General features: G+C 46.4%; 1 protein-coding gene across 5 annotated transcripts in view; it reads right to left on the bottom strand.

The window, feature by feature from the left end:
- Positions 1–15,947, bottom strand: part of MYO16 (myosin XVI) — a 464,729-nt gene that overhangs the window by 332,712 nt on the left and 116,070 nt on the right. For all 5 annotated transcript variants that reach the window (XM_084759479.1, XM_084759478.1, XM_084759475.1 and 2 more), the window contains exon 2: positions 8,063–8,326. In XM_084759479.1, coding sequence (XP_084615605.1) covers positions 8,063–8,288 — 226 coding nt within the window. In that variant the 5' untranslated portion in view covers positions 8,289–8,326. The remainder of the gene's footprint in view (positions 1–8,062; positions 8,327–15,947) is intronic.

Genomic DNA, 15,947 nt, shown 5'->3' with positions numbered 1-15,947 from the left:
CTAACCTCACCTAAACAATCTCTTGTAGAGATGCCCAGAGGTTTATCACTCAAGGGATCCCAGGTCGCCTGGTGGGACATGAGATCATGGGAGGTGGTGGTGATGGGGTCATCAGGAGAGTGCTGACGGCAGTATCCTTGTCTGTGGTGAGGATGTCAAAGCCCCCAGTATGCCTGGAATCTGCTCAAAGTAAAGCCAGGAAAGGACCCTAAGCAAGGGTCATAGGGTTAATCCTTTGTGTGTTGGAAACATTATGAAGGAAGAGGGTCATTTGGAGGCAAAGGTGGCTTAGTTTGTTTTCTGTTGCTGATGTGACACCTGAGGCTAGACCAGGAATCTTTAAAGAGGCTTACTTAGGATGGAACGTTGGAAGCAGTAAGTCCACAAAGTGCACAAGGAGAAAGTGTCCCAGGACAGACCGCCCAGGATGCTAGAGTTCGGTAGAAGCCACGTTTGCTATTTCCTACAACCTGCTTTCATGGTAGCTTACCCAGGCCTGTGCAATCTGTTGACCTACACAGTATCATGCCTTCCATAGACGGGTCTGTCAATTTTCCTTCCCTGCAGGCATGAGGGTTGGAGGTGACACCACAGAAGAAAGCAGAGATGCAAGAGATGAAACAGGAGCCAAGCAATGGGATAACTTGAAGCCTCTCATGGGATCCAATTTTTTATTTTTATTTTTGCGAGAGCAAGGTGGAGACAACATGGTAATGGTGCCTCCCATCCAACTTTACGCTAAAACCCCAGCTCACTGGGACTCTTTGGCAACCAGGACTCTACAATAGGAGTGAAGGTTGTGTGAGGTGGTAAGAGCCCTACATGTTGAGTCTGACTGACGTCCCTCCTGGAGGTGGTGAGTAACCAAGTGGAAAGTCCTTGGGAAAAGCAAAGCCACCAGAGTCACAGGGAGGCATGGCTCTTCTGTATAAGCTCCCGGGCTGGGGTGTTATAGACAAACACAGGTGCTGTGAGGGGTAGGCTATATGTAGGAGAGACTATCCTGTCATGAAAAGAGAGGGAGACGCATCAGGGAGATCTGTGGAGAGCCGGGGAGAGAAAGTCTGGCGAGGAGGGCCAAGCAAAAAGCAGGAAATGGCAGTGATGCAATGGTCAGTGCTATTTGCAGATGAATAAACTATAGGCAAAGATATTTCCTAGGAGCTCAAGATATACTTAAGTGACCCTTGGTGGGAGACCATGAAGCGCAGATTTTAGCTCCAAGATGCATGTACCAAGCCAAGAGTCCCACAGACCTGTGTGACGCCACGCACAAGGGGTCCTGCCCTCTCTTCTCATGTGCCAGACATACCACACACACACACACACACACACACACACAGAGAGAGAGAGAGAGAGAGAGAGAGAGAGAGAGAGAGAGAGAGAGAGAGAGAGAGAAACAAATGTTTTAAAATGTTCCCTGTACATAGCACCAAGTCAGGGAACTCCAAGTGGAGCCATGGAGCCAAGTCCTAAGAGAAGGGCACCCAGAGGCAGGAGTAAGAGGAGGAGCCACAAATACATGACGTAATGGGCTTTCTGATTTGGGGGAGCAACAATAGGCAAGACAGCCCGGCTCTGCTTTCTTGTCACTCTAGAAAACAACACACCCTCTGCTGTGGAGCTGGACGTTGGATCATGCAGAGCTGGGGCGCTGACTTCGAGGGGGCCAGTTTTAACGCTGCAGGCAGGTGCCGTTCCAGACATTAGTGTTTACAGGGCTCCATTCCTAGAAGTTCTCTGGGTACTGACACAGCATAGGGCACGCCTCTGCTAACATACTCCAGTCTGCACATCCTGTACACACGTCACGGTCTCTCTGGTCTTACAAATGGCACATCTTTACCCCCCATGTAAGGCGTCTCCTTTCTGCATGTACTACAGATACACTGTCAGAGGCCAACGCCGTCTGCAAATTGGCGGCTGCGCGTGTAAGCCACCCAGCTGTGCAGGCCTCTGAGAGGCTGTGCCTCTTCCCACGAGATTACCAGTTACTCTCTCCTTTTCAAGCTGAGTATCCGAGCATGATGAATTGTGATCTCTGTGCTTGCCCCTTGATGGTAAAGCCATCTGAAATTTGATGCGTCTGGCCTGAGCTAGTACAACTATTCACTCGGCTAAAGCGTTCGCTTTTCTCAGTTTCAATTAAGACGCAATCAGGGCGTAAAGCATTAGAAGCCAGAGATCTCACCATTAACCACAACTGCAAGTTTCCCAGGAGAAGGGAGGGTTCTATCTCAGGAATGGCCACTGTCACCTTGAGCACAGGGATCAGGTTGAGTGGGAAGGACTCTGCACAGGGCACACCTCTGCATTTTTATCAACACCCGTGTGATGGATGGAAAGTGCCCCAGCCGACAAAGTGGTCCTAGAACCCAGGTCTTCATGGCTGCACTTGACATGGACCCTGTGTAGACCCTGCCCAGGAGAGTTAGGTTTATATTTGCATTTTGAAGAAAACAGAAGAGATCAGCTGCCTTTAGGGGGGAACTGGAAGAGAGCATTGTCTGTGAAAAGCCCTCACTGCAGGCTACCGAGTTCATTGTCCACAATCTGAGGTGGACCATATGCCTGAGCCAGCGGGTACAGGGACAGACTTACTACTGTGCTGGTCATCTCCTTAATGGCGAACTGATATGCAGCAGACAGACTTCCGCTCAGCTCAGGCTGGGGTGTGCTGGGAGAGGCAGGTGGAGACACAGAACAACAGCCTGCCCTCCAGAGTTTCCTCTCAGTGCAAACTTTTGTGTGTACGGCATGCGCGTCCATGACGATCTCGGCCAGTGTGGGCAGCTGGTGGATTTACACAGCTCTGCTTACTGAACTGGGATGCTTCCCGATAACAGGCAACAGCTGCTACATAATTGAAGGCACCCAATCATGAGCTATAAAATGGTGAGGGGTTGGTGATTAAAGGCTGTTTAAATTCTGAAGGTTTCTGCCTGAAGTCAATGCATGGTTTAGTGTCTCACCAATACTAAATGAGCATTCTGCAAAGTGGCCAGGATTTTAATTGCTGGCTACATAGTCATAACTTGGCTAGCTCCTGGCACAATAACCTCGAGGAAATTCGGAATGGACCGTACGCATATGTATGCATTATTACACTGTATGTGGAAGTGACAGGACATAAATCTCAGACTCTGTGCTATGGATTCAACATGAGGCATCCCTCCCAGACCCACACACTGGAGGGTTGGCTGGCAATCAAATCTTCAAACGACCTCATCAATAGATCATGTCACCAACAGATTCATAACATGATGGCAGTGAGGTGAAGATGGCAGAGACTAGGGTTGGGAGTAGTGGGTCCCAGGAAGTGCATCCTTGGGAGCTGTATCTCACCGTCCAGCATTCCTTTTCTGTTTGCTGCCCCGTGGGGTATCAAGGCCTCTCCTTGCTGCCATGATATGCTGTCACCTTTAAGCCCTGCAGCCAAATAGAGTTGTTGTCCTTTGAGTTGCTCTTTTCTAGTATCTGGTCACAAGTCATGAACACACTGTTCTAGAAGTGTAGAGTTTTGTAGGCAGAAAGGAAAGGCCTTGGACACAGCAGCTCGGTGGAGGGACCGGTTTTCACAGGAGCCTGCTGTGTAGCAGTGTCGTTAGGGTCTGGCATCGGGATCAGAAGCCTGAATTGGGCAGAGTGGTTGTTCCTTGTCTACAACTTAGGACCTGAGTGTCCTTGGCCAAGGTAGTCCACCTCTCCGCGTGTACTGAGGGCTATCTCTCTCCCACAGTAGCTGTGAGAACCCTGAGGGTACTGCATGCAGGGGCCTTCAGATGACATCTGCCAGCCAGTCCTACTGCACACGCATGCACACTAGTGGGTGCTCGTGTGGTCTTAGAAGGAATTAGAAGATGGATTTGGAGCAGTAAGGAGTAGGTAACGACCTTGGCTGCTGTCTGGTGTCAGGGTGTGATTCATTCACTGTGAGCATGGAAACCTGCGAACGAGAGTGTGGCTTGGAGAATGTCTTGGACAACCATGTTATAAATTATAATGAATTTGTAATTATATGGAAAAGGCTGAAGGTAGGCACGCAGGCTCAGAGTCTTTATAACTATTATTAAGGAGAAGCTGTACTGCTTGGTCCCACTGGAAATGGGCTAAAAGCAATGTTAACATCACTCATTACCACTGACTGCTTTGCACTGATGCTTTCTCAGATGCGACATGCTAGTCACCTGTGGAAATATGTTCAGTGTCCCATCTAGTCCCCAGACACCTGTGTGAGGAACTGTGCTGGGCTATGGTGTCCATCTTGAACTGTACACAGGACCTAGTTTGGAAATCAGAGGACTTGCCATGTGATGGGGTGCAGAAGAGCCTCTCCAGGCATAGGGTGGGTCTGAACCAGTGACCCAGTGAGAACATTCAAACACACAGAAGACATACAAAAAGTTAGCCAAGGGCCCCAAGGCCTGGGCAGCTGGCAGGAACCTGGAGACTGGCTTCCCCTGAGTCTGCAGGGGGAGGACACTCTCTCACAGGGAGGATCAATCAGCAGACGAATGGCATCGCGTTCTTTTATTGTCTAATAAAAACCTGTGGCACCTTCCTTCTCTGTCCTGGGCCAGACCTGGAGTTGCCCAGTTTTGCCTGTGAATATGTTAAACTCTCCGGGAAAGGCAAATTGTAGTTCTATTTTGACTGCCTTTTAAGTAGTGGGGACAGCTGGATGGTCTGAGTAAGCCCACTGTAATTACACAGAGCTCTGAAAATTGACAAGACAGACAAAAGGACTGATAAAGGAGACAAAATGGTAGAAAAGTAGCAAAACATGTGAGGTGTGAGATGGAGTCTGTCCACCGTAGCTCACCTTTAAGATGGAGGAGGAGACTCTGATCCCAGGAGGGCGACTGTTGGACATGGCAAGGAGGGCAGTTCCCATGGGACCCAAATTTCATCCCTCCCGCTGAGCCCCAGATCTGAGACTCGTCCTACAACTGAATGTGCGGTGATGTGTTCTCACAGCCAGAGGGAAATCGCCACCTACAGACAGTCACTCAGCATTTCACACCCCTTCTCCCTCACTTAGTGTATCTCCAAGTTGCTAGAAAGCTTCCAAACATTTTCAAAAAGCCAAGTCCAATGTCTTCCTTGGGAATCAAGACAAACTCTCAGCCCTGGTAAAGTTAAAGCGGGTCACACAGGCCTATATGTGCTGGTGTAGCGCAGAGCTCCCCCTCTAAAGAGAGGAGTAGAAGGACACCTAGGAGGGAAGGGGGCCCATGGGCTGAACCCCGGTGAAGGAAGTTCTCCCCCACAGCATCCTGAACATTCTGGGCTATAAAACGAGTCCCCGGGACCCTTTAAGCCCTGCACCTGTGGCCTTGCCAGCTGAGTCCATGTGACATTTGTTGTGGGCTGGCTCTGCTAGCCACCTGTGGCTGATGTGGGGAGGTGTTACACATGCTTGGCATCTCCAGCCTCCTGGGATCTTGACCACAGTTCAGAGGTCATCCCCACAGTTCCATGCATTTCCCTCTCTGGAGCTACCTACAGGAACCCCGATCTCATCTGTTGCTGGGGTTCAGTCCTTGGGCCTCTCTCCCTCTTAGATGTTCCATGGCCAGGTTTTTCTTGCATTTTTCCACTTTGGTAAACCCTACACATGTGAGCTACACCAAGGTCTTACGCAAGCTGAATACATAGCTAAGTCCCCTACTGCACCGTGACTCCATTGGCCTCGGAGTGTTTAGGCAGCTGGGTGTGCTGAAATGGACCCCCAGAAACAGCTTCCAAGGTCACCACATGCTACAGGGATCCCAGCAGAGATAGTTTTCCAAGAGAAAGCTTCCCAGGCTCTCACCTCCTTGAAGCTGTGACTGACATGATCTAGCTTACTACAGAGATGCTCTCGAGGACTCTTTCCTAGCAGTCCAGGCACGAGGACCAGGCTTCTTTTATTGATGTAGATCTCTTCTGAAATCCAGGATTTCTTAGCTTGTATGGGCTTTTCTGACCAAATTCCAGCTTTCAAATCATTTGGTTGTGCTTTCCACTTCCAATTCTCACAGCAAAGTGAGTTAAAAGCAGAGAGAAGCCATGCTGCAGCCAGCGTCTGGATGCCTCTGACATTTCTTCTAACATGAATGAGCCGTGTACCTTTACATAGAGTCTGCCACAGAGTCACAGGACATGGACACACACAGACATGATCTTTGTGGTAGTTTAACATGTCTGGCCTCCACCCAAGTCTGAATTTCGTTCTTATTTCACCCCTGAAATCTCATCAAAATAACTTTTGATGCCAACATTGATGCTTGTGTTCTGGTCTTCTGAGCCCTCATCAAAACTGGCTATTAACTCATCTCGACATTCAAGGCTTTCTCTGGCCATTTCTCTGTAGCAGATGGAATAGGAATGGCCTCATGGATTCGCATGTTTGAATGCTTGGCCCTCAGGAGTGGCATTACTAGGAGGCGTGGCCTTGATGGAGGAAGTGTGTCACTGTGGGGTGAGCTTTGAGGTCCTCATGCTCAAGCTGAGCCTCCTAGAGAACACACTGTTCTCTTCCCAGTGCCTGGGGATCAAAATGAAAAACTCTCACCTCTTTCTCCAGCGCCATGTCTGCCTGTATGCTGCCATGTTTCCCACCATGATGAAAATGGACTAAACCTCTCAAACTGTAAACCATCCCCAATTAAATGTTTTTCTTTGTAAGAGTTGCCTTGGTCATGGTGTCTCTTCACAGCAATAGAAACCCAAAGTAAGACAGGGGCCAAGCATCAAATACGTCAATCTGATGGGAGGAATGCCAGATTTTTACCATAACATGCACCCAGAAATTGAACATTGCCTCTCAAATTGAAACTTTGGGAAATAGACTGTAAAAGCAACAATAAGAAGCAGAAAGAAAACCATACATAAAAATTTGTCAACGGTGTTGAGATTAATCGTGTGAAGACAAAGGGGGTTTAGATCAGGCGTGCTCAGGAAATGCTCACATCACAGACCACAACCCAGAATGTTTAAAATGTCAAAGCCATCTTGAACAAAAGAACAAATCTGGCAGAACTGCCATCCCCAGCTTCAAGGCAGACTGAAAGTGTCACAGCAGACTAACAACGGCATAAAATTAGGCACAGAGACCAAAAGGATGGAACAGGGATCCCAAAATACCCTCCAACCCACAGCCCACGGGGAAGAGTGCTGTCTGTGCACACGGTGCAGGGAAACTGGACACTGAAACTCGACTCCACCCTGACACAAAACCAGCCTTTACAAAAAGCAGCTAAAAATGGATCAAAGACCCAAATGCAAGATCCAAGGCCATTCACGTACTACACAGAGACAAGGGAGAGTCACAAGCCAGCCTAGGAAATACAATTTAGGAAAATTGACTCCTAAACCTATGAGAGTTTTGAGGCAACTGACTTTGCCACCATATGTATGCATGTGTGAGGAGAAAAAAAATGAAAAGAACAGTCACAGCCAACTTCTACAGCAGTGACTCCCAACCTTCCTAACTCTGGGACCCTTTAATACAGCTACTCACATTGTGGAGACCCCAACCATGAAATTATTTTCACTGCCACTTCATAACTGTAATTTTGTTACTGTTATGAATTATAATGTAAATATATGGCATGCAGGATGTCTGACATGTGACCCCTGTGAAAGGGTCCTTTAAGCCCCCAAAGGGGTTATGACCCATAGGTTGATAACCACTAATCTAAAACACCAAGTGTCTCGTTAAAAATTGAAGTTTGCGACTTAAAAAGAAGTCTGTTGTCTTAGGTAATTCTCCTTCGAGCTATATACAAACATTTCACCAAAATTTTACTTTTTCACTTATCTTCTAAGATAATGTGCAGGGAAACTGGACACCAACAGACAGAATTCTGAAACTCAACTCCATCGTGATACAAAACCAGCCTTTTACAAAAAGCAGCTAAAAACAGATCAAAGACCAAAGACTGAGGATGTTTCATATCATATTTTGGAAGGTACAGCACTTCTACAGGCATTCTTATCTCCCTCGACAGCAACAAACAAGACAGATGCTGAGAAGCCCCATGGGACACTACGTGGGAAGCCCCGTGGGAAGACATACCCTCTTTGTCGTGGTGGTGGACGATGGCATCCTGCATCATATCAGCGAGGCCGAAGCGGACCTTCTGGGTCTTCCCAGGCTTGATTCTTTTCAGGAGCCCTTCCTGCTTCTGGAACACTTTCTCTCGCTCATAGTAGGCTTTGATTTGCTCACAGCGCATGCGCTTCACCAGACGCTGCCGCTGGCCCAGGGGAAGGGACTCCAGCAAGCACTGGTCAATTTCCATCTCATGGGATCGAAAAACATTACATAGCTGGTAGCAACCTGAAAGAAACGATAGAAAAGTCACTGGATACATTCTTAGTTCATGTCAGCATTACACATATGCACATACACACCAACACAACAATGCCATGGCCATGAGAGTGTATTGTCCCCTACAGTGCCTGATTCTGAAGTGCCCCCTGCATTCCTGATTTCGCAGTGCCCCCTGCATTCCTGATTTCGCAGTGCCCCCTGCATTCCTGATTCTGCAGTGCCCCCTGCATTCCTGATTCTGCTGTGCCCCTGCATTCCTGATTCTGCAGTGCCCCCTGCATTCCTGATTCTGCAGTGCCCCTGCATTCCTGATTCTGCTGTGCCCCCTGCATTCCTGATTCTGCAGTGCCCCCGCATTCCTGATTCTGCAGTGCCCCCTGCATTCCTGATTCTGCAGTGCCCCCTGCATTCCTGATTCTGCAGTGCCCCCTGCATTCCTGATTCTGCAGTGCCCCCTGCATTCCTGATTCTGCAGTGCCCCCGCATTCCTGATTCTGCAGTGCCCACTGCATTCCTGATTCTGCAGTGCCTACTGCAGAGCAGGAACAACCTTCCCTATCTCCTCTGCTTGATGCACAAATGCAGCATGACCCCTTTTGTAGAACAGGAGAGGCAGTGACACCACACTCACAATTTCATAGTAATAAAGACCAATAATAGAATCTGAAGTTTTCCACAACACAGTTATGAACTCAGCCCATCATTCACCGTGTTGATAGCCATTAAGATCAATCATGACTGGATACTAGGACCTAACCTGTTGAATTCTGGGATATAATTTTATATACACTTCCTACTTCTGCTTCTCCTTCTGTTGGCAAACCTTCACACTTACCAACATCAGGTGCACTGACATGACCATGTTCCTGCAACTCTTTACAAACACACTAATAAAACTGGTCTTCCACTGTGTGACATTTCAGCTGACACAACAGACTTGTAACACATGCTGTCAATTGTCCATGGCGTCAGCCATTGTCCCCACCAACCTCTAGCTGACCCTTTGTCCTTGTGTGGGTGGCACTTGCTTCTAAGAGACCTAAGTATAGTTAAGTATAAACACATAGTTTACACAGAAATTAATTTTTTGTCATCTCAAAATTATGGATGAAAGTATGGCTGTTATAGACATCTTATTAATATACTGACTAATTAAATTTGTCGCTCTGGAATGTAGAACATTCACTTTTCTCTTTTCATTACATCCTACAAAACCACCCAAAGCCCAGGGACAACACTGAACAAATACACTTGCCATGTGGCTAAAGTTTATGATGGAATGGAAACCATCATTATGAATGATCAAATCTGGCTCATATACCTAGTTAAGTGTCTAATTGTTCTTAAGTAAACAAAATCTTTTCTGTTCAATTGCACTTACTGACGTTGAACAGGGGTGGGTGTGTACGCGACATGGTGTGTTTGTAGAGTCCAGAGGGCAGTTTGTTGCAGTTCATTGTCTCCTTCCTCTGTGTGGGTTTTGGGGAGCCAACCTGGCTTATCAGGTGTGGTGACTCCTGAGCCATCTCTCTGACCTGAAACCTTTTTTCTTAACCTAATGCCCTAAGACAGGATTTAGTCTAGACTAGCCTGGAACTGTGCTGTGTACCACAAACTGGCCTCAAACATAGGATCCTCCTGCCTCAGATTCTACAGTACTGGAGTTATAGGTCTATGTGGCTTTGGTTAAATATATGCTCTTTTCTTAATGTTTGTCAGCTCAAGGTCCCAAACAAGTTCATAACTCTTGACACATGCAGAAAACATGGCTGATTTTATGCTTAATGTGAAAAAAAGAAAAAAGAAACCACATGTGAAGTCTCTGTGCCATCAAGGGATTGCCCTGTTGCTTTGAGAGGACCAGGTTTGGACAGGCTGTCTGCCACAGCGTTTCCACTGTTACACTGCAGACCACTGTTCCCAAGCATACCCAAGGGGCCAAGATGACTTTCCCTGTCTCACAAGTAAGGAACCTGGAATTGAGGAAACCCGCATCTTTTCTAAGACCCCAGAGATGTTTGCCTACTACAGTCAAAAGAGCTTCATATAGACTCAACATCCTTAGTCATCAGGACAATGCAAATCAAAATGACTCTGAGATTCCATCTTACACCCATCAGAATGGCCAAGATCAAAAACTCAAGTGACAGCACATACTGGTGAGGATGTGGAGAAAAGGAAACACTCCTCCATCGCTGGTGGGAGTGCAAACTTGTACAACCACTTTGGAAATCCATCTGGTCCTTTCTCAGAATACTGGGAATAGTGCTTCCTCAAGACCCAACTATTCCACTCCTTGGAATATACCCAGAAGATGCTCCAGCACACAACAAGGACATATGCTCAACCATGTTCATAGCAGCCTTATTCATAATAGCCAAAACCTGAAAACAACCTAAATGTCCCTCAGTTGAAGAATGGATAAAGAAACTGTGGTGCATTTACACTATGCAATACTACTCAGCTATTAAAAACAAGGAAATCCTGAAATTTGTGGACAAATGGATGGAACTAGAAATGATCATCCTGAGTGAGTTAACCCAGACTCAGAAAGACTCACTTGGTATATACTTATTTATAATTAATTGTACACTAGCCCAACAGAGATGTCCCCTGAAAGTCTTCACTTACCAGGAGATTGAGATAGATGCGGGGACCTCCTATTGTGACTCTAAGTGAGAAAAGTATGGAAGAATAGGGAAATAGAAGGATCCAGAGGGTCCTAGAAACCTACAAGAAGAACATCATAGCGAGCACATCTGGACCCAGGAGGGTGTGCTCAAACTACTGCACCAACTAAGGACAATACATGTAGTAAATATTGAGCTCCTATTCAGATCTATCCAAGGAATAGGACATTATCCACAGTTGTGTGGAGAGCAGGGACTGACTCTGACATGAACTCTGGTGCCCCATATTTGACGACTTCCCCTTCTCGGAGAGGTCTGGTGGCACTCAGAGAAAGAATAAGCAGGCTACCAAGATGAGATTTCATAGCCTGTGACCATATAGTAGGGAAGGAGGTCCCCTTCTGTCACAGACCCAGGGGAGGGGAATGGGGTGAAAGAGGGAGGGGGGGAGGAATGGGAGGAGACAAGTAAGGGGATAAAAATTGAGATGTAATCTGAATAAATTAATAATAATAATAAAGGAAACATGGCATCCCTGTACAGCCGGCTGTGTCATGTGCAGTTGCCTACTCTCAGCAAGGGGGAAGGGGTAGACAAAAGTTATGCAAGTGTTAACTAGCTACCCTTCCCAGTAACTTCAATAGGAGCAGGTAACAGGTAACAGTCACTTTCACATTTGACAAATTGCTGTGCGGACAGCTGGCTTAATGGGAGCCACAACTGAAGCCACAGAGGGTCTGAGTGTCGAGGCTAGCTTCCACAGGTCGGAGGTAAATTGAGGCAGGGTGTAGAGTCAGCAATTGATCACCCAGCAGACTTTTCTCTGAGCATGCAAAGCTTCTCTGTAGGCTCATTTTTTTAAACTAATATATTTCATTACAACTTATTAACCGAGCATACATCACTTATAACCCAACTAACCAAAACAACAGGAAGTGAGGATTAAGAAAAACAACAAAAAACTGTAAGGATATCAGCTCTCAGGAACCTTAGCAGGAGCCGGAGCCCCGAAGCCTTCCCTCCAGCGGTTCTCTCTAGGAGTGTCTTGAAGTGGGGCAATGAACAGCCAAAACCATCCCAAGTCTCTATTCAGCCCCACCTCTAGTCTTCGGCTTATTTATATATCTCCTCCCAGAGTCTGTTCACGTGATCTTTTCAGCTGGCAACAATCAAGCTCCCGCACAAGGTGATTAGTCTTCTAGTGGATTAACCTCACCTGTTCTCTCACAAGCCCATTCGATCCCACACTTGGGATCATAAAAACAGGTTTATCTCTCCTTCAAGTCTCTAACCTGAAACTGCTTGTAACTGGCAGGGGGGAAGGGGGGAAGAAAACACATACACACACACAGAGACACAGACACACACACACACATACACACATACACCACACATACATACACACACACACCACACATACACAGCACACACACACCACACATACACAGCACACACATACACACACACCACACACATACACACACATATCACACATACCACACACACGCACCACACATACACAGCACACACACACCACACATACACAGCACACACATACACACACACCACACACATATACACACACCACACACATACACACACACCACACATACACACACACAACACACACAACACAGACACACACACACAAGCACTTACTTGATGTATGAAGCAGGCTTCAACAAGCTTCAACAACTTACATATCCCAGCAAAATCTTTCAAGCAGTATAAAAACTACAATGTAATTACATTCTATTTTTCTTTTAGTGAATGATCATGAAAAAAAACCAATAATTTCCCCAATACCTTTACATGAAAAACATTTTACATATTACAGGTGAAGAAAACAAATTATTCCCAGGAACTCACACACATCGGTAACCAGGCAACCTGCTATAGATGAGCAAAGTGTAAGCAAGCAAGGCGATTTTTTTTAAACCAATTTTTCTTTACTGACAGGCTGCAATTTGTGGCTACAAAGAAAGAATCAATTATCTTTTTTTTTAAGTAATCTTATAGAAATTTAAAAGAATCACAAATCTATCTATATATGTGTGTGTATATGTATATATAGATAGATTTGTGATATATGTATATATACACACACACACATATATATATTTCAGCTTTAAATCCTCAAGGTGCACACCTACTTATTGACTGTTTGTTATTAAATTATATCAGGAGGGCAGGGCAAAAATGGGTTCAAGAAATTAGCATCACCTCAATCGCCACCCCACTTCAGTGGGAGAGTCGCGTCAGCCAGTGCTAACTTGAGCTATCCTTCATGTCCCTAACCTCAAAACGTCCCTACCTCAACTAGTAAGAGTACGCCTTTCTGAACTTCAAATGCTCCCCTAAGATTTTCTACATCAGAACCACGAATGAAAACATCTTTACCTAACCTTACTAAACAATCTTTTTTTTCTTTTTTCCAAATTCTTTCTAAAGGTGGCGGTCATTGCTAACTATCTACATCTCTGGGTTCTTTTCAAGGGTGGTGGTTGAATCATTAATCTGCTCCAGCAGCAATGCCTGAAAAAGCTCACGCGTTGCCACAGTGAGTGCCGTGATGCTGCCCAGCGAGGGGCTGGAAGCCCCTTTAGAGTTGTCATACAACACATATGTCATGAGGATGTAGTGGGACACGCACAGCTGTGCCCCATAACATCATGATGTGCTCAGGACATGTAGTCCTCAGGGCTCTGCCTCCAGAGGCACACCCACTGCGGTTGTCCTAACCTGTGGGCTGCTTTCCAGAGTTCTAACGCTGCTTTGCTGTTCCTTCTGCCCGGCCCTGGAGGTCTGAGAGTGTTCATTAATGTTAAGCAGGAAGCGTTTTCAAAGGATCACTCAGGAAGAAAAAAAAAGTAACACATTTGATTGACTGACTTTGGGCTCTTGACATTTTGGCTTCTGTGATTGTCCTGACTTGTCATTAGATACCCAGGGAACTGTCAGGCCACAGGAAAGCCTACAGAAGCAAGCAGTGTCCCAGAGGGCCATACATTGATGAGCAGCGTGTTGACAGGGGAATAATCTAATAAACACAGTGGTCTTCTGGTTCTTCGCTCTGAGGAGGGGGGGACTCTGGGCCAAAGTGTCAGTTAGCTTTCCAGGACTCTGAAGTGACAGCCATGGTCCATGTGCAGTTCTTCACAGGCTCCCACAGGGGTCAGCAAAGGTGAGCTGCCAACAATCTATGTCCTCACAGCCACAGTCACTAAAAGTCACAAGTACTAATTTCTAGTATATCTCTCTTGTAATTAATTTCTTAGGTTATCACACGAAGTAGTGGGTTACCTCACGGCGTTTCCATGCATGCGTCAGTACGACTTGTTCTAACTTACGGTTTTAACATATTTTATCTCCAAACAGTGCCGTATGCACTGATGCTTAACAGTCTACAAGGTGGTTATAGTCTAAAAGTGGTGTGTTGTGATTTTTTTTTTCGTAATTGCAGCTTAATCAGCAGTGCCCTGTGTAAGGGAGTCTGCCAATCTGATGGTTAACACGCAAAAATATCAGGTCAGAGGAACAGAAGTTTTATGCAGCCACTGAGTATCTATAAGCCGGACAGTAACCATGACCCTAAGAACGGCCTCCGGGGATATTGCAGATGGCCTCTCAGGCAGGGGGGCAAACACATGCTATGGGCTGCAGCTCCACGATGCACATCTGTCTACGTGTGCATCCTGAGTGGGGGCAGGGATTCCTGGCTGCCTCGTGACGAGGTCCTCAAGGCTCATCTGGACAGTGGCAGGGCAAGGACTACCAGGGACTGGTCTCTTCTTGGCTGGCTCACTACACTGTGTGGAACCTCACACGAGTGACACTGAAGACAACACCCAGATGAATGCATGCAACAGGAGTGCCTGCAGAGAGACGGAGTCTGGGCTCAGTGCTAGCTCAGGGAATGGCCAGATCCGCGGAGAAGCCAGTTTCCTTCTTAGAAACAGGTGTGTGCCACTTCCAGAGTTCCATGCCTGGCCTGTGATACTCTCACCGTGTATGCTGTCATCGTTTTCCCTTCTTTCAAGTCCTTGCCTCCGAGCACTGCACCCATGAGGCCACTTGTCACTAATGAGCTCACGTAGAGCCCTTTGTCATTGCCTAGAAGGGAGCATCCAAGTGCTGAGAGCTTACTGTGACTTGACTGACCAAGAAGTCCATGTCCATGGTGTTGGCTACCAGTGGTCTGGGAACCTCATTGTCTCAACAGTTAGCGTCAGCTAAGGTGATATTGGGCTTTAGCTATTTTTCCACAATGCTAAATTGTGCCGTGAGAACATTAACATTTCTGAATTAAAATTTTCACTCTTCAGAGAGTGGTGCGCTGGTGAGGTGGAAATGGGATCTTTGATTTGAACTGCTGGTTCTTTTGGTCTTTTGTTTTTGTTTTTTGTTTGTTTTGTTTTTGTTTTTTGGTTATTTTTTTTAATATCACTGTGTGGATTTTCCAATATGGCCAGCTCCATGCACCACTGTGACACTGAAGTGGAAAACAACATAGAAAAAAATCTTTATGACCATCCATTGACCAAAAATAGAAAAACAACCCCCGTCACCTGCCCTTAACCATTTGGTAAATCACTTGGCAGTCCTATTGAGTCGCTATAGTAAATACTGACATTTTAGGTGACATTTTGTGGCTCATCAGGACCCTGTAGATGACTCCACATGTCAAACCTTGCCACACTCTAGCCACAGTAAGCTGTGTTTTCTGGAGGCCTCTGCCTTTGCGACCTTGGCTGAGCCATTCCCTGATGCCAAGGCCAGCACAAAAGAATGGCCTGCCTGTCTCCTTTGCCTGATGGCTTTGCTGAGATTTTGAACTAGATTTCAGAACAATTTTTTGCTCATGAATGGCTTCATGTAGCTGGGAAAGAATGAAATCTGGCAACAGGCTTGGTGTACTCTTGGCACGGCTGGGAACGCACAGCTTTTTACTCAGTTTCCCAAACAAAAAGAGAATCTCAGAGTTTAAAAAAAAACAG

This window comes from Acomys minous (genome assembly GCF_964271855.1).
Source record: "Acomys minous genome assembly, chromosome: 15".
In the NCBI taxonomy this organism is placed as follows: Eukaryota; Metazoa; Chordata; class Mammalia; order Rodentia; family Muridae; genus Acomys; species Acomys minous.
The sequence above is the reverse complement of the archived record's forward strand: the minus strand, read 5'-3'. Positions and strand labels throughout refer to the sequence as shown.